Source organism: Pristis pectinata, chromosome 6 (genome assembly GCF_009764475.1).
Source record: "Pristis pectinata isolate sPriPec2 chromosome 6, sPriPec2.1.pri, whole genome shotgun sequence".
Lineage (NCBI taxonomy): Eukaryota > Metazoa > Chordata > Chondrichthyes > Rhinopristiformes > Pristidae > Pristis > Pristis pectinata.
The window spans coordinates 61,395,399-61,415,388 of record NC_067410.1 but is presented as its reverse complement, the minus strand read 5'-3'; the positions used below and the strand labels follow the sequence as shown (position 1 = coordinate 61,415,388).

The following is a 19,990-nucleotide window of genomic DNA, read 5'->3' as shown; positions in this document are numbered from 1 at the left end:
AGCTACGTCTTTGTAACAGGTTGCCTTTCCATTTTTTTCTTGGCTTGCTTGCCGACCCCCGGCAACCCGCCACGGACCCCCAGGGGTCCGTGGACCACAGGTTGAAAACCTCTGCATTAAGGGATATACGTATAGGAAAGTGGCTTTGTTAATCTTCGTTAGTTAGTGCAGAAACAAAACTCCCTGGAGAATCACTGTATCCCAACATGAATCAGAAACCACAGCAGAACATCTGCATTACATAGAAATGCAGAAGTGAAAACCACTTTAATTGTAAACAGCAGATTGAATTTCATTTTCAATGGATTTATTTTCTTTAATTCTGTTTGCTTCCATTGTGATATTGATCTTCTAAAAAGTCAGAGTGACAGTCTGAATTTTTATTCAGTTGTAATTCTAAACAAAATGAAAAAGCCAACATCAAGAGCTTTGTGACAACTACTTGCAAGATCTCTGTAGAAACAAGATTTGTCAGTGAGCAAATAAGATCAGGAAAGCCACCCCAACTCCACTGACTTCAAACTGTACTGTCGGAGAGGGGGTCTGAAAACAATAAATAACAATGGATAAATAATAATGGAAAATTGGAGGTAGTGCTGACATAAGAGTGGCCCAGGCCTGTTCTTGATATGATGAGGTAGTCTGTGTTTTCTTTCCAAGGTGAGGGGAACCACGTTCCTAAAGAAAGAGTGGTCACCTTGATCTTTCTGGTCCATGTGGACATAGTTCATAGATTTATGAACTGGCCTTTCAGGATGGGAGAGAGATACAGCCAGCAGATGAACTTAGGCCTTCAACTAATAGACAATGTGTGATGAAGCTTGGTTGTGGATCAAAATCCTCAATCTAGAAAGTAAGCTTAAGGTGAGACAGAGGTGATATGCTGTGGGGGATATGGGACGTCATAAAACACTGGCAGTGGAAGCAAGTCAGAACAAAATATTAATACATATTCCTTTTATTGCATCCATCCATCCCTCCACCTTCTCTGCAAATTAAAATTACATTTATTATCTCTCTTTCCTAGTTCTGATGAAGGGTCTCCAACCTGAAATATTAACTCTGTTTCTCTTTCCACAAATGCTGCCTGACCTGCTTGTGTTTTTAGTAACGTGTAAACTGCATTGGCAGACACAGAAAATCTGAAAAATACTGAGACAAATCACATCGATTTTACCGCTGGATAGACGACTGAGACAACAACTTGTACTGCAGTGCAGGGTGCTGAGCTCATTTGACCACCCACTCTGTCCCCTGACCCAGCACTGGACCCAGCAGCATTTCCTGATGGCATTGAGTTTAGTGTTCAGATACAGTTTGTACCTCAGCCCCCAGCTTTACTCCAACAGTAGCTGGCGTGTCCATTCTCCAACATTGTTAAACAGGCAAGTGTATAACTCAATGAATGTATGAGGTCTGGTTCAAACCCCAGTCTGTGCAGACCTAACCTTGATTTCAGTCAGAACATCAAGGACCTTGCTGATGTCTGCTGTAACTCTGCAGTGAAGCTTAATTTTTCTTTTCTTTTCCTTTTTAAAATATTAATTTAAATATTTTAATTAATAAATATGAAATGAAACTAATTTTTAAATAATTTTTGTTCTTTTTGAATTATCTCTATGTAGTCCACCAGTTTGTGCCTGTCTCCAGTCATTGAAGATATTGACCAAAAGAGGTGTAGACACAAGCTGCAAAGACAATTAGCGTGGTCTGGGGCTATGGCCTTGGGACCCCGCGGCCACTCTTGGACCACTCCACCTCACGGATCAGCCGCCAGGAATACGAAGCCTCCAGGAATTTGGGAGACCTGCGGCTGCAAAACACGAATGAGGTCACTAGGATCCCACAGCAGGAACACAGTCACTAACCTAACCCCTTGTTTAAAACATCAGGGTGTTTCTCTGGAGCAGTGGAGGATAACGGGGGGCTTGATAGAAGTTTATGAAATTATGAGAGGCATAGATAGGGCAGACAGTCAGAATCTTTTTTCCAGGGTAGAAATGTTAAATACTAGAGGAAATGCATTTAAGGTGAGAGGGGGAAAGTTTAAAGGAGATGTGCAGGGTAAGTTTTTTTACGCAGTGGTAGGTGCCTGGAAGGGGTTGCCAGGGGTAGTGGTGGAGGCAGATACAATGGTGGTATTTAATAGGCTTTTAGATAGGCACATGAATATGCAGGGAATGGAGGGATATGGATCATGTGCAGGCAGAAGAGATTTAGCTTAATTTGGCATTGTGTTTGGCACAGACATTGTGGGCTGAAGGGCCTGTTGTTGCGCTGTTCTATGTTCTATTATTTTTAAATAAAAGCAGTTTCTATTTTTTTAAAGAAACATGAGAATTACATGCAAGGAAATGAATCAATTTGGTGAGTCATGAGATGAAGAATTATCTCTGGGACACTTTTTGTGTCTCTCACCAGATGTCCTGTGGCACCTTATTGCCATGTAACACTAAATTAGGGACAATACATGTTAGAAATTGGATTTAGTGCCCAAATTCTTTCAATATGGGAGTCTTCAGACAAGAAAACACTTGCCTGAGTTGAATTCAAGGTTGTTAAGTTTGCTACTAGTATACAAACCAGGTTACTTCACTGACTTAGGAACTGAGAGATGCAAGAGTTCTGACCAAAGTGACTTTGCTTTAGAGTCCTTCAATATGTAGAGTTTTGTTGTTTTCTTGTCAGGGTATTGGGTCCTGCTATACTGGGTGTGGTCTCATCATCTGTCTTCTAACTGTTCAAGGCTGTTGCCTCACTTATTACCACTGAAGCTAGAAGGGAGCAAGGAATCCAACAGGGAATTCAGAAGAAGCTATTTTACTCAAAGACTGGTGAGGTTGTGGGAATTGCCACCCCAGGGAGTGGTTGAAGTCATGTGTTCAAGGCAAGGTTAGACAAGCACAAGAGGTAGAAGAGAATAGAGGATTGCACTGAAGATTTAGACAAAGAAAAACTGGAGGAGGCTTGAGCCAAACATTAATGCCAGGCTGGATTGTTTGAGGAATTATCACAAATCTGATGTAGTTTAACAAAGTTATATTAGGACAAGGGGAACATTGACTAGGTTTGTATTTCCTTCAGTCTGAGGTGATCTGATTCAGGTATGTAAGATGATTGAAGGACTACTAGGGAGAAATGATTTCCCTAATGGTAGAACACAGAACAATACATAACATAACATTAACTTTAAAATAGCTCCATTTCCTTCAGGGTGGTTCAGAAGTATTTCATGACAAACAGGCAGTGGAATTCTGGAATGCTGTCCTTTCCCCTGGGAAATTGTTGAGGCAAAACAAGGTAAACTTCAAAACTGGACTGATTTGTTATATAGTGTTATTATGATAGACAGAAGCAAGGTGGTTACACAGAGCTAAGATATAGATCAAACATGATCTAACTAGGTAACAGAAAAGGCTTCAAGCATCTGAATGTCCTGTTTCTGTGATCATCATTTGGAAAGTTGCAGATGTACAGCCAATGATTGAACACTTCAGGTGAGGTGCTACCAAGCCATACAAACCAGTGTATCCCAGGTCTGACCACTTGGTGCAGTATTTTCCAAAGGCACGTTATTGGGTTAAATTCAGCTGGAGAGGGATTCATATTGGGTTGGTGTTGGGCGAGAGGATGTTTAAAAATCTACTGGGCAAACTCAGATTCAGCTACTTTGCCTACAATTGTGTATCAGGGTACCTATGACAAATGGACCACTTCCTGAGATAAAAAAGCACAGGGCCGAGGGAATAACGTCACATACTAAATCTATTTCTCACAGACTCTTTCTTCCAAGTCTCAGAGTTCCCAATACCACAAACAGAGTTTGGGTTTTCGAGGTGGTGCACTGAAGAAGTTCAGTCATCTTATTTACGCTGAAACAAAGTCAGTGCACTGTTGAATATGCAAGTCCAGCAATGGCATATACAGTAAGCATAACCTTCTGGGCCAGGTTGAACAATGGATGGAGAGGGGATGGAGAAGGTGTCAGTGTATCATACTCCTGTAGAGACATTTGGATGTCAGGAGTAGGAATCTATAGCAGCTTGTGATCCAATTCAACCAACTGAACATCCTGAAGTCCTGTTCATCATCTTAGATCAGACTCTGCTAACATCTGCAGTGTAATTTTCTCATGGCTTAATTTAGCATGCTCCAAATTCATTTGAGATTGGTATCGTCTCTGATATGTAATCTGCATTGGCCATTGGGATTGGGAAACATTCCCATATGAGACGGAGTTTATTGGCCAGCTGTCCATGTCCGTGCTGTTGTTTATCTTTTCCTGTGCAGTCAGTGCTTGATGTACACAGAGCAATGCCTCTGACTGATACCGGACCTCAACAGCATCACAAGATTCCTGGCTGTAGTCCTCTGCTTTCAGGACAACTGCTTGAAGGTTTTCAAGATTCTGTAAGGAGATTAAACAAAAACATCCAACTTATTATAACATTATTTATCCCTCCATATCCTAAATCACTGATTACAGTTCCATCTCCACCAATGCTATCTCTCCCAGAAAAGCCTTAAGCCTAAACACTGAGCTCCAGCAGTTCCCTGAGCTCCACTCTGGCTAGACACTTTGGCTGCTCGTCTCCGAATTTCTGACCTCATTTCAAGTCATGAGTCTCCAAGAAGACATGGATGTCTACATCACCTACAATTTAATGTTCCTCACCCAAGTGTGTGGGGAGGTGATGGGGTTGAGGAGAAGGGGTGGAACCAGAGTGCTCCTCCCGAATACTTTCCCAAGGCTCTGCATCTTGGTGTGTTGAGAGATCTTGTATTTTGTCGGGTCTCTGAAAGCTATGTTGGCTATAGCATGCTTTCTGCTCTGACCAACCAATCCTGTCAGGTTCAAGACTTAGGCCAAGATTAAAGGTCAGTCCTGTGGTCCTCCAGGTAGGGGCCTGTCAGCCAACATGATGATCTTTCAAATAAGCATGTCTTCTGTTACAGTAATGAACAGGAACAGACTAAGTCTGTTAAAGATGACAAGATGTGCAAAAATCACCAAGTGCTTCTTGTTAGGTACATTTGACACTCTAATCAGCATCAAGTATCCTGCTCCGGACAGACAGCAGGGGATGAAATGGGTTAGAACACAAGAACACAAATAAGAGCAGGAGTAGGCCATTCAGCCCCTCAAGCCTGCCCTGCCACTCAACATGATCATGGCTGATCTATCTCAGGTCTTAACTCCTCTTCTGTGCCACTTCCCCACAGTCCTCAACTCTGTGATCTTTCAAAATGTTATCTACCTCCTCTTTACATACTCTTAGTGATCCAACCTCTGGAGTAAAGAATTCCAGACCTTCACCACCCTCTGTGAGAAGTTCCTACACACCGCCCTTTGATCTAGTAACTAGATCCCATTCTTTGTGATTCTCCCACATAGAAATGCCTTGACATCTACTTTGTCATCGCCCCTCATACACATTAACCTCTGTAAAAGGTTGCCCTCAGATCCCCTTTAAATCTTACCCCTCTCACCTTAAATCTATGCCCTCTAGTTTTAGACTCCCCTACCCCAGGAAAAAGACATTCACTTTATCTATGCCCCTCATGATCTTATATACCTCAATAATGTCACCCCTCAGCCTCCTACGCTCCAGGGCAAAAAAAACCCAACTTATCCTTATAACTCAAGCCCTCCAGTCCCAGTAACATCCTTATGAATCTTTTCTGCACCATTTCCAGCTTAATGACATCCTTCCTATAGCTGGGCAACTAGAACTGCACACAATACTCCAGGTGTGGTCTCACCAACTTCTTGTACATTTGTAACATAACATCCAACTCTGATACTCAATGCAATGGACTATAAGACCATAAGACATAGGAGCAGAATTAGGCCATTCGGCCCAACAAGTCTGCTCTGCCATTCAATCACGGCGGGTTTATTTTTCCCTCTCATCCCCATTCTCCTGCCTTCTCCCCATAACCTTTGATGCCCCTACTAATCAAGAACCTATCAACCTCCGCTTTAAATATACCCAATGACTTAGCCTCCACAACCATCTGTGGAAATGAATTCAACAGAGTCACCACCCGCTGGCTGAAGAAATTCCTCCTCATCTCTGTTCTAAAGGGATGTCCTTCTACTCTGAGGCTGTGTCATCTGGTCTCAGACTCTTCCACTACTGGAAACATCCTCTCCACATCCACTCTATCCAGGCCTTTCAATGATCGGCAGGTTTCAATGAGATCCCCCTTCATCCTTCTAAACTCCAGTGAGTACAGGCCCAAAGCCATCAAACGCCCCCTCATTCATTAACCCTTTCATTCCTGGGATCATTCTTGTAAACCTCCTCTGGACCCTCTCCAATGCCACCACATCCTTCCTTAGATATGGGGCCCAAAACTGCTCACAATTCTCCAAATATGGTCTGACCAACAGCTTATAAAGCTTCAGCACTACATCCTTGCTTTTATATTCTAGTCTTCTCGAAATGAATGCTAACATTGCATTTGCCTTCCTTACTACTGACTCAACCTGCAAGTTAACCTTTAGGGAATCCTGCACTAGGACTCCCAAGTCCCTTTGCACCTCCAATTTCTGAATTCGCTCCCTATTTAGAAAATAGTCTATGCCTTTATTCCTTCTATCAAAGTGCATGACCGTACACTTCCCTACCCTGTATTCCATCTGCCACTTCTTTGCCCATTCCCCCAACCTGTCCAAGTCCTTCTGCAGACTCCCTGCTTCCTGAGCACTACCTGCCCCTCCCCTATCTTTGTATCATCTTCAAACTTGGCCACAAAGCCATGAATTCCATCATCCAGATCATTAACATATAACGTGAAATGTAACGGACCCAACGTCGACCCCTGACTAACACCACTAGTCACCAGCAGCCAACCAGAAAAGGCCTCCTTTGTTCTCACTCTGTGCCTTCTGCCAGTCAACCAATCTTCTATCCATGCTAGTACCTTTCCTGTAATACCATGGGCTCCTATCTTATTTAGCAGCCTCATGGGCAACACCTTGTCAAAAGCCTTCTGAAAATCCAAGTAAACAACATCCATTAATTATCCTTTGTCTATCCTGCCTGTCACTTCCTCAAAGAATTCCAATAGATTGCCCTGACTGATGCAGATATATGCCAAGCACCTTCTTCACCACCTTGTCTACCTTGTATGGCTACTTCCAGGGAAAAGTTCAGAGAAACCAGGTCGCATCCAATCCAGCTAACTACCGCCCATTCAATCCATTCTCAATCATCAGGAAGATGATTGAAGGTGTTGTTGACTGTGCAATTGGGTTTCACATTCAGAAATAATCTGCTCACCAACGTTCAGTTATAGGTTTTGCTAGGATCATTGTTCTAAGTATCAGGGACCAAAGAGATGAAGCTCAGAACTGCCTTGACAGCATTTGATGGAATGTGACATCAAGGAACCCTGGTAAAGCTGAAGTCAATGGCCTTTAAGGGGAAATCATTTCAAAGGCTGGAGTCAGACCTCGCTCAAAAGAATACAGATCTGGTTCTGGAGGTCAGTCATTTAGACCCTAGACACTCCTGCAGGAGTTACTCGGGGCAGTATCTTGTTCCATCATATCAGAAGGGGGCATGTTTGCTGATGACTGCTCAATGCTCAAGTGCATTTGCAAAACATCAGAAAATGAAGCAGCCCATGCCCACATACAGGAAGTCTGAGACAACATTTAGGGGTTTATAATCGGAATGTAATTTCCTAGCAGAAAAATACCAGGCAATGACCATCTCCAGGAAGAGAGTCTGACCACCTATCCTTGGCTTTCAATGGCACTATCCTCACATTTCATCATCTTCAACATCCTGGGGGTCACCATTGATCCAAAACTCAACCGTACCAGCTACATAAATACTCAGAGATTGAGTATCTTGTGCTAATTGACTCATCTCCTGATTCTCCAGTGCCTTTCCACCTTCTATAAGGCACAAGTCAGGAGTGAGATGAAATACTCTCCAATTGCCTTGATGAGTGCAATGCCAATAAATCTAAAGTTTGGCACTATTCAAGAAAAAGAGATCTGTTTAACTAGAATGCTGTCCACTGCCACCACACAGTGGCTTCAGCATAAACCATCTACAAGCAAGACCACTCCAACAGCATCTCCCAACCTCATGATTTCTAGCTCCAAGAAGGACAATGATAGCAGGCACACGGGGACACCACCACTTGCAGGTACTCCTGCATGTCATCTTGACCTGGAGATATGTCACTATTCCTTCATTGTCACTGGGTCTAAATCCTGGAGCTCCCTCTGCAACAGCTCAGTTGGAGCATCTTCATCAGAGGCACAGTAGTTGAAAATGTTAGCTCACTGTTACCTTCTCAAGTTCAGTCAGGTTAGACATTAAACACTGGCTGCAGCAATACCGCCCACATCCTAAAAAATAGTCTGGCCACATGGATGCTATGGCCAAGAAAGTACACCTTCCTCAATGACTCACCAATTTTTACAGATGCACCATAGAAAGCATCCCATCCCAATACATCACAGCTTTGTATGGCAACTACTCTACTCAAGACCACAAGAAATTGCAGAGAGTTGTGAACACATGCAAACATGTGTTCACAAACACATGTCCACCATTCAAACCAGGCTCCCCTCCACTGAATCTGTCTACACTTACTGCTATCTCAAGAAAGCAGCCAACATAATCAAAGACCCCTCCCACCCTAGTCATTCTCTCTTCTCCCCTCTCCTGACAGCTCGAAGATACTATAGCTTGAGAGCACGTACCACCAGATTCAAGGACAGCTTCTATCCTACTGTTATAAGACTCTTGAATGGACCTCTTATACGATAAAGTTGAATTCTTGATCTCTCAATCTACCTTGCCATGGATTTTGCGCTTTACTTGTCTACCTTCACTGCACTGTCTTTGTAATTGTAACACCATATTCTGCATTTTTTTTTTCTTTTTGTACCACTTCAAGGTACATATGTATGGAATGATCTGTCTGGATGACATGCAAAGCTTTTCGCTATATCTCGGTGCTTGTGACAATAATAAACCAATTACCAAATTATTAAAACAGCAACAACATATCAAGGTATTTACAATCAGGGTTCAGGCCCTGGGAGCTCTTGTGTGTGTATGCACAAAGGTGCTGGTATGTCAAGTACTTACTGGAAAGTTAGGTGCTGAAACTTTGGGAAAAAATACATGTCGAGTCCAACAGCAGAATTTCACTATGCAAAACAATGAGGTCACTAAAAAACACACTCCAAGAAGTAACACTGTGGCAACTGTCACCACGTTGCTGTTGGATGTGATATCTGTAGATATAAACACAATATCAGAATTACATCATTTAGTCAACTCTTAGGGGAGTGTTTCAAGGGATATGGAGCAAAGCATGAAAATTCAATTGAAACTCAGATCAGCTTGGTGGTTTATAATGTCTAATAACTGTCTCGACATTTGCGCCCATCAACTATTCTTTGCTCAGTGCCAAGCTGCCTAATCCTGTGGGATTTTAGATTTAGCTTTAGGGCAGCACAGTGGAGCAGCTGGTAGAGCCGCTGCCTCATAGCACCAGAGACCTGGGTTCAATCCTGACCTCGTGCTGTCTGTGTGGAGTTTGTACATTCTCCCTGTGACCACATGGGTTTCCTCCGGGTGCTCCAGTTTCCTCCCACATTCCAAAGACATGCTGGTTGGTAGGTTAATTGGCTGTTGCAGATTGCCCCTGGTGTGTAGGTGAGCGGTATGATCTTAGGGGAGTTAATGAGAATGAGGGGAGAATAAAATGGGATTAACGTAGGATTAGTGTAAATGGGCAGTTGATGGTCAGCGTGGCTCCGGTGGGCTAAAGGATCTGTTTGTGTGCTGTATCTCTCTCTATGTCTCTATCTCTGTGTTTCATTGTCAGATAGGGCAGTTGCATGTTACAACTGTCCAAATGGCCATATGCAGGATGTGCCATTAACTGTTACTAAACTGTATCCTGCGTCGCCTTGAACTGAGAGTACCCGGATGTTGGATATGGAAAAGATGGAGCTGAATTCCGTTTGCCTCAGTGATGATGTAACTGCCTTTCACGCACTCTCTAAACTCATATAGGAAAGAAAGAGTAAACCACTGAGAGGTGTCCAGTGTCTATGGAGACCAAGTCTGAAAGAGCAGAGTGAGAAACGTACTGGTAGGGGGAGGGGGGGGGGGGAGGTGGTGTAGAAAACAGTCTAATCAGAGTGTAAATAGTAAATAGAGGTGTGGCAAGACTAAACTGTTAAAAGACATGAGTTGGAGGGATTCTCATTTCAAATGGGGTCCTAGCAAAGAGCAGGGGTGATATAAATATTTGGAACACATGGGAGAAGGATGCAGCGACGAAGGACATTTTCTATGCCAAGTAACTTCATTCCTGGTGACCAGGTTTAGCACACAGAGTCTGCTACTGAAGCCAGGGTTTGAGTGGCTGTCAGTGTTGGACCTAAATTTAAGAATCTAAGATAAGATATCTTCATTAGTCACACGTACATCGAAACACACACAGTAGTGTAGCAGTTAGCATAACGCTATTACAGCGCCAGCGACCTGGGTTCAATTCCGGCCGCTGTCTGTAAGGAGTTTGTATGTTCTCCCCGTGTCTGCATGGGTTTCCTCTGGGTGCTCCGGTTTCCTCCCACATTCCAAAGACGTACGGGTTAGGAAGTTATGGGCGCGCTATGTTGGCGCCGGAAGCTTGGCAACACTTGCGGGCTGTCCCCAGAACACTCTACGCAAAATATGTATTTCACTGTCTGTTTGGATGTACATGTGACTAATAAAGATATCTTATCTTAAAATGAACGCATCTTTTGCGTAGAGCATTCTGGGGGCTTCTGGTGCCAACATAGCATGCTCATAACTTCCTAAACCATACAGCTTTGGAATGTGGGAGGAAACCGGAGCACCTGGAGGAAACCCACACAGACATGGGGAAAACACACAAATTCCTTAGTGACAGTGGCAGGAATTGAACCTGGATTGCTGGCGCTGTTATAGTGTTACACTAACTGCTACACTACCGTGCCCGCTCTGTGAATTGAGGTGATCTGCATAAAGGTTTAATACCAATTATTAAAAAGCAATCAACAGATACCTACTGAAGGAGTAAAAAATGGGAAAAACATTTAGGAAGCAAAACTATAATTAATGAAAAGCCAAAGTGAAATCAAAAACAAAATAGAAGCTAACTGAATTTGAGGAATTAGCATGCTTAATGCAATAGATATAATTTACTGGAGTTTCCAAAGAGCCCTAAATAAAGTATCACATCTTAAACTAATAAATAAAGCCAGAATACGTGGAGTCAGGGGACAGGCACCATAGATGATAAGCTCGAGAGAATCGGGAAAGATGATGGATATTCAGAGGGACAGAAGGGGATTTTTGGATCCAAGAAGGATCAGCCCTGAAACTCTTCTTGTTCATTCTATATCAATGACATAGACTTTGAAATTGTAACTTGTAAATTTGTGGACAACATTAAATTGGGAGGAATAGGTTAACAGAAAGCTGCACAGGGAATCTTTCATAAAACATGCAGATGGGTGTAACATTGGCAAATGAATTCCAACCCGTGTGAGGTTTAACAATTTGTAAGAAGATAAAGAGGGTGTGTATTACTTGTAAAATAGGAATCTCAGTGGAATGGAGAGGCAAAAGGATCAGTACTTCTAAATGGAGACACATAAACATCATTCAAAATTCCAACATGATCAAAGTAAACCAAAAACTGAAGTTAATTTTAATAGGGCTGGAATTGCAAATTAGAGAAATTGTATTAAATATAATAAACCTTATTACATATAAATATATAATAGATTAGAAAACACACTGTGTACATTTTGATAAAAGAATGTAAGAAATAGAAGCAGGAGGAGGCTACTCGCCACCTCACACCTACTCCACGATTTAAGATCATGACCAATCCTCTACCTCAGTGCTACTTTTCTGAGTAACATCACATTCTGGTTACTGCATGATAAAACAAATATAGAGGCACCTGTACTGTAAGGTTATAGCAAACCTGAAAGTATCAACCAACTGAGCCTCTTCCTCTTTAATAAAGAGGGCTCGGGGGTTGCAAGTAGAGGTGTTTAAATTTTTAATAGCTCTTTCCATCTGTGAAGGTGAGCAAATCCAGGAGCCACCAATATAATTTGGCAACAGTACCGGTGGCACCTGCAGGATAATCAAGATCAAGGCATAAAAGGGGCGCCATGTACATTGTGAGCCAGGCCATGTGGACAAGGTCCTAAATGAATACTTCTCATCTGTATTCACTAAGGAGACGAACATGAAACATGGTGAGTTCATGCAGGATTATGTTGATTCTCTGGAACAGGTCTGTATTAAGAAGGTGGAGGTGTTAGATGTCTTGGAACACATAAGGGTAGATAAATCCCCATGGCCAGAGGAGATCTATCCCAGACTGCATTAGGAAGCAAGGGAGGAGACTGCTAGGGTCCTGACGGAGACTCTTGCATCTTCATTAGTCACAGGTGAGGTACCAGAAGACTGGAGGATAGCTAATGTTGTTCCTTTATTTGAGAAGGGCAGCAGGGATAAGCCATGTCTACAATCTGGTGAGCCTTACGTCAATGGTTGGGAAATTATTGGAGAAAATCCTAAGGGATAGGATTTATGTATATTTGGAAAGGCAAGGGCTGATCAGGATAGTCAGCATGTCTTTGTACAGGGGAAATCCTGTCTCATTAAATTGATTGAATTTTTTGACGAGATAACTAAGAAGATTGATGAAGGCATGACTGTAGATTTTGCCTTCATAGACTTTAGTAAGGCTTTTGACAAGGTCTCACATGGTAGGTTGGTCCAGAAAGTTAAGGCGCATGTTAAGCCAGCAAGGTGAGCTGGCTATTGGAGCAATAACTGGCTTGGTGATAGGAGTAGAGGGTAATGTAGAGGGATGCTTTTTGTTTGGAAGTCTGTGAACTGTAGTGTACTGCATGGATCGGTGCTGGCACCCTTGTTGTTTGTGATATATATTAATAACTTGGATGTGAATGTAATAGGTATGATTAGTAGGTTTGCAGATAACACAAAAATTGGTGGTGTGTGGCTGGCAAATCTATACGTTTAAGAGGCATTTAGATAGGCACTTGAATAGGCAAGGCATAGATGGATAAGGTCCTAATGCAGGCAAATGGCATTAATGTAGATGGGCAAAAAGTTAAGTATAGATGGGATGGGCCAAAGGACCTCTTTCTATGCTGTGCAACTCTATGACCCTTTAGACACTAAGAAATCAAACTGAAATTGCACCAAAAGCCTCTTTACAAGGAGTGTGTGCAGATGAATTTGAGGCATTGAGACACATAATTATACTGGCATTTCAAAGAAAGCTAAATAAACTCATGGGGAGAAAGAAGCAGGGGATTTGGATTGGGTTAGATGAGGAAAGATGGGAAGAGGCTGGAGTATCAGTGCTGGCATAGACAAGTTGAGCTGACTGGTTTTCAACGTAACACCAAAACCACCTATGGTTCACTGTGGAATCTTTAAAGAGGGTGCAGCCTCCACAGTTGTCTCCCTGGTACAGCAAATCCACTCACCGTCACTGACTGCCTCACAGACGATGTCACTGAAGGAGCTGGACTTGTTGTATTCTAAGATACAGATTTGTGCTTGGAAACAGTATGTGACTCCCTTCTGCACAGGGAGGTAGTAAGGTCTCTGACTTTGGTCCATGAAAATATTCATAACCTAAAATCAATAAAAATGAAATGGAATAGGGCAACTAAACATCTCTTCGTTTTTAATACACAGTGAAAAAACTGATGGACAGGAAGCTGGACAGAGGAATGAACATAGTCTATGTAGCTCTGAAACCTATTTGCCTTTCTATTAATTCATAACTGACCTGTATCTCAACTCCATTTACTCACCTTAGCTCCTTATGCTTTCTGAGAAAAGGTAATCGACCTGAAACGTTAATTCTGTTTCTTTTTCCATAGATGATGCCTAACTCACTGAGCATTTCCAACGTTATCTGTTTTAACTCCAAAAACCCTATTAGCGCCAAAGTCACGAGCCATGTAGGATAATAACGGGTTAAACCAAGACCAAAGGTGAGGGGATCGAGCGAAGATCAATAGAAATGGGTGGGGACAGGAGAAAATAAGGAGGCCAGGACAAGAGGCTGGGGTCTGGAGAGCAAGGATTGGAGCCAGGAGAACAAGTGGTGTGGCCAGGAACGCAAGGGGTGGGACCAGGAACGCAAGGGGTGGGGCCAGTAGGGACAGGGACGGGTAGAGCCAATCCAATCGGTAAACAAAGAGTCATCTTCCTTTATATCATGACTGGTCTTCAAAATGAAAGGTGCAGGTAAAAGGCTAACTAGAGACATATGCTGTGTGATCTCCATTCCAAAAAGACTTAACCCAATGTTGAGTGGCAATTGTAGCAAGTTTCCTACCTGCTGCTCCACTCCTTTCTCCCAGTAATAAATACGAGCTTTGATGTTCTTCTTTACTTCACTGACATCCAGTGTAACCAAGCTACCACTCTCTTCAACAGTCAACCTTGGTGCTGTCAGGTTGGCTTTAAAGAAAGTCAAATCATTAATCAACTTCTGTTTCTTGATTAAGAAGCCGAACTAACTAAGAATTCTATATATGTTATTTTATTCCGTTCTTTATCCTCCCACAAATATACTACCTATTAGTACTTTGCAGGTTTGTAGCCCAATATGGGTCCATGGCAGTGACTCATAATGGGGTGCAGTGCCAAGGTACAGATCCGCAGACAGTGAATTGTGATCCTAGGGGGCAGTTCCACCAACATTGACCTGTGCTGGGATAAAGAGTTGAGGTGATCCCACAGGCAGTGACTTTGTGAAGTCCTTCTCACAACATCTGGGGACCAGTACCTAAATTAGGAGACTGGGCAAGCAACAGCCTGTTAGAGTCGTACTTACAGAATCAAATCCGACTGACATGTCAGACTCGTCCATCACACTCTCTGGGTACATCAGTAAGAGAGACCCACCGGAGGTGATAGCATGGTGGTGTACAGCTGGGAGGGAGCAACCCTGGGAGTCCTCATTATTGACTCCATGAAGTCTCAGGGCATTAGGTGAAACATAGGAAAAGAAACCTTCTCCTGATTACCACCTAATGCCCTCTCTCAGCTGTTGAATCAGTGCGCCTCCATATTGGATAACAGTTGGAAGAAGCACTGAAAGTAGCAAGGACACAGAATATACTCTGGGTGGGGGGGCTTCAATGTCCATCGGCAGGAATGGCTTGGTAGCACCACCACTGACCAAGCTGGCTGAGTCCCAAAGGACAGAGTTGCCAGACCGGGTCAGTGGCTGGTAGTGAGTGAAGCAACACAAGGGATAAACCGACATAACCTCATCCTCACTAATCTACCCATGGCAGATGCATCTGTCCAGGACAGCACTAGTAAGAGTGATGACTACACAGTCCTTGTGAAGGCAAGGCCCTTTCTTCACACTAAGGAAGCCCTCCAATATGTTATGTGGCATTGCAATTATCCTAAATGGGACAGACTCAGAACAGATCTGGCAGCTCAGAACTGGACTTCATGAGGCCCTGTAGACAATCAGCAGCAGTAGAAATGTTCACCGCCATAATCTGTAACCTCACAGCCTGGTACATCCCTCACTCTACCGTTACTGTCAAGCCAGGGGATCAATCTTTGTTCAATAAGCAGTTCAGAAGGGAATGCCAGGTGCACTTCCAGACATACTTAAGAACAATGAGGTGCCAGCCAGGTGAAGCTGCAACACAGGGCTCCAGGAATGGTTGAGAGCACCGGATACAGCAAAGGCTGTGAGACCAGGCAACATCCCAGCTGTAGAACTGAAATCTTGTGAACCAGAGCTCTACAGTTACTACAGTGTGGAAGATTGCCCAGGTATGTCTTATCCTCAGGTGTGGAACAAATCCAATTCAGCTGAATACAGGCCAACCAGTTTACTCACAATCATCAGTAAATGGATGGTATTGTTGTCAACAGTGTTATCATGCAGAACTGAAGAGCATTTCCAGAACTTTCTCTTTTTATTTCAGATTTCCAATATCTGCTGCTGTTTGTTTTTCACTCACTCACCAATAACCTGCTCCCTGTTGCCCTGTCTGGGTTACATGAAGGCCAGTCAGTTCCAGAGCTCAACACAGCTTTAGCCCAAGCATGAATACCAGAGGTGAGATGAGTGTAACTGCCCTTAACACCAAGGCAACATTTGATCAAGTGTGGCATCCATGTGCCCTGGTACAACTGAAGTCTATGGGCATCAAAAAGAAAGCATACCAAAGGTTGGGGGTCAAACCTCACACATAGATAGATGATTGTCATTGTTGGAGTCAACCATTCCAGTCCCAGGGCACCACTGCGGCAGTTCCTTAGAGCAGTGTCCTGGGTCCAACCATCTCCAGCTGTTTTATCAATGACTTTCCTTCTATCATAGGTTCAGCAGTTCACTGATGATCGGTTGCTACCAACAAGTCATAGGCAATATTCCAACTTCAGCTGATAAGTGACAGGTAACACATGCACTCCAGAAGTGCCAGGCAATGACCATCTCCAACAAGATGCTGTCTGACCACCTTGACACTCATTGACATTATCATTGTCAAGTTCACCTCCATTAACATCCTAGTGGTTACCATTGTCTAGAAACCCAACTGAGCCAGTCACCTAAATACCATAGCTACAAGAGTAAGTCAGCAGTGGGGTAAGCTACAGTGATTGATTCACCTCCTGACACCCAAGACCTTTCCACTATCTATAAGGCACAAGTCAGGAGTGTGATGGAACACTGTCCACTTGCCTGGATGGATGCAGCTTCAACAGACAAAAACAAACCACAAGCAGACACTAACAGCTATTTGACTCATTATATAAATGGCTTAAGTGAGCTGCTTAGCCAAATATACCATTACCTCTTTGGATATTGTGAAGACATTACAGAGAATTCATTGCAGAATAGCAGGAAGAAGAGTGAATTCACAATTAATTAATTAATTAATTGATTGATAACCCAGCAGCTACAACATTGAGAGACATATAGACTTATTTTATGAATGAATGGTATAGTTAGGGAGCTTCCAATATCAGAGAATTATCAGCATAGTTTTGTGGTGGACTCATTTAGTCACCATGGTAGCTGCCAGCAGTGGTTTCTGCAGGTAACAGTATATAGCCCTCAGCTTAGCACACACAATGCCCAGCATTTCCCATCCTGATTATCAACGAAACTCTAACCCACAACTGTGGACCCTAACTAGCCCTTAACCCTGAACATTTGCCCTAAGTAAAACATTGCCCAAAAGTCACAGGACAAATCAAGGTAGAACTAATAACCTTGGATAATGAGAATAAGAAACACAAGGATGGCAGTTGGTTGCTGCCCAAAAACTGACACTTTAACACCAATCAAACATTGCTGTAGGGTCATTAGGTAGTGAGCTTGGTGGACAAGCTCTCAGTAGCATGGCATCAGCTAAATTAATGTTTAGTTAATCATCGGTTTGGACTTGGGAAGACAAAGACCTTGGCACTTCACATTAAGAGGTAACATGGTAAGTTGTTGCAGAAGGAAAACCTTTGGGAAATTTCTAATGACAAGGTTATTTCAATGTACTTGTTTGCAGACCTGGATATTACTGGCAATGCCAGGATTTATAACCTATTCTTCTTTAATTTGTTAATCTGGTGGAGCAACAAACAATCTGCTGGAGGAACTCAGTGGGTCGAACAGCATCTGTGGGAGGAAAGGAATTGTTGAAAACCCTGCATCAGGACCCGAAATGTCAACAATTCCTTTCCCCCCACAGATGCTGCTCGACCCACTGAGTTCCTCCAGCAGATTGTTTGTTGCTCTAGATTACAGCATTTGCAGTCTCCTGTGTGTCAGTTAATCTAATGGGTTTTTACATCAGTTTGGTAGTTCCATTGTTGCTGTTACTGAAAGTTTTTTTTAATTCCAATTTTTATTTAATTACCTGAATGATAATTCCCCAGTTGTTGCAGTGGGATTAAACTCATGCCTCTGAGTCAATGGTCTAAAACTGAGTCCAATAGGGTAACTGCTGCATTGCGGTAACCCTAGTTACCTGGATCATTCTCTGACCCCCTGAGTCAGATGGTTGTGGGTTCAAGTCTCATTCTGGATCCAGGTTTATTCTAGGTTAGTACTGAAGAAAAAATTCACTGTCAGCAGTGCTGTCTCTTGGATGAGACAGTAAATTGGGGCCTCATCTCCTTGCCTCAGTGGATACGAAAGGCCCTTGGTACTACAGAAAGAACAGCAAAACCTCCTGGTAACTAATCTCACCGGCATATTGCCAGGTCATTATGTGCCATGTGCAAACCTTATCTTTCTACCTTGGGTTTGTTGACCCACACAACTACAGCAGATACAAAATGACGCTACCAATGTTGTTTGAAATATTACCCATTTTACCATGGAAACTCTACAGCCAGACATCATTCATAACCTCAACTACACAACACACTTACTCTCTTTCCGATTGAAGAGTTCACTGAGAGTTTCCCACTTGGAAGTGACATTCCCAAGCTCTGACCGAACCTTCAAATTGTAGTCAACATCTGACGATACATCTGCTGTGACGTCACACCACGTTTCCTTGATGCTGGAACATTCTGTGATTGCCACCCAGGTCTTCCTGTGGTTTCGCTCAAACTCTCTGAAGAAATGGGGGAGACTGTGATGAGTTGGCTCCCAAATGCCCCCTCCCTTCATGCCCCACCATGCCTCCTGAGGTGAGATGAGTTAGCGAGGGAGTTGTGCATGTCTGTGTCCATGTTGAAGCAGGGAGAGCTGACAGAGTTCTCTAACTTGATCCTGGTGGGTTCAGTGAATGTCTGGTGACCAGAATTCAGGCTGGTTGGCAAACTAGGACTAATTCCCATCCTGCCAGCACAGGGTACCAAACCTTACCCTCAGGGGTGGAGGAAATAGAGGGCCCCTTGTGCCCCTTGATCCCTGTTCATTTGGAGAAGGTGCCTCCTCACTGATCAGAGTTATTGAGGACAGGGAGTGGAGTGGAAGCAATTGCAGAGATCATTCAAAGAGCCAGCAGAACCAGTGGGCAGAATGGTCTCCTTCTGTTATAAATGATGCGTTATACAGCTTGAGGGAGATTCCTGACACAGAGTCAAGCAGGTATTGGAGTGGAGGAGGAGGGGGGCATGTCATAGTTTACAGAGCTCCCAGAATTCACTGTGGGTAATGGAGACACAAGGGACTGCAGATGCTGGAATCTGGAGCAAAAAAAAACAAACTCCTGGAGGAATTCAGTTGGTCAAGCAGCATCTGTGGGGGGAGAGGAATTCTTGATGTTTCGGGCTGAGACCCTGCATCAGGATTGGTAAATTGGTTTATTATTGTCACATGTACCAAGGTACAGTGAAAAACTTGTCTTGCATTTGGTTTGTACAGATCAATTCATTACACAGTGCATTGAGGTAGAACAAGGTAAAACAATAACAGAATGCAGCATAAAGTGTTACAGTTGCAGAGAAAGTGCAGTGCAGGTAGACAATAAGGTGCAAGGTCATAACGAGGTAGATTGTGAGGTCAAGAGTCCATCTTATCGTACTAGGGGACTGTTCAATAGTCTTACAACAGTGGGATAGAAGCTGTCCTTGAGCCTGGTGCTTTCAGGCTTTTGTATCTTCTGCCCGATGGGAGGGGGGAGAAGAGAGAATGTCCAGGGTGGGTGGGGTCTTTGATTATTTTGGCTGCTTTACCAAGGCAGGGAGAAGTATAGAGTCCATGGACGGGAGGCTGGTTTCCGTGATGTGTTGAGCTGTGTCCACAGCTCTCTGCAGTTTCTTGCGGTGGAGAAGGGAGAGGAAGAAGAGGGTAATGGAGAAGTTGGGGGGAGGTCCACTCTATATGACCCTCATGGCTACAGATGAACCGGACAACACCGTGCCAGTTGTCCGTGATAGCCCGACTTGTTTCTGCCCTTCCAAGGGTGGGATCAGTCAGT

The 19,990-nt window shown here is 43.4% G+C and overlaps 1 protein-coding gene across 1 annotated transcript in view; it reads right to left on the bottom strand.

The window, feature by feature from the left end:
- Positions 1-385: 385 nt before the first annotated feature.
- crfb16 (cytokine receptor family member B16) overlaps positions 386-19,990 on the bottom strand; it is a 44,105-nt gene continuing 24,500 nt past the window's right edge. The window contains exons 3-7 of the mRNA XM_052018222.1: positions 18,492-18,679; positions 14,419-14,543; positions 13,556-13,706; positions 9,123-9,271; positions 386-4,408 (exon numbers count right to left, since the gene is read on the bottom strand). Coding sequence (XP_051874182.1) covers positions 4,088-4,408; positions 9,123-9,271; positions 13,556-13,706; positions 14,419-14,543; positions 18,492-18,679 — 934 coding nt within the window. The 3' untranslated portion in view covers positions 386-4,087. The remainder of the gene's footprint in view (positions 4,409-9,122; positions 9,272-13,555; positions 13,707-14,418; positions 14,544-18,491; positions 18,680-19,990) is intronic.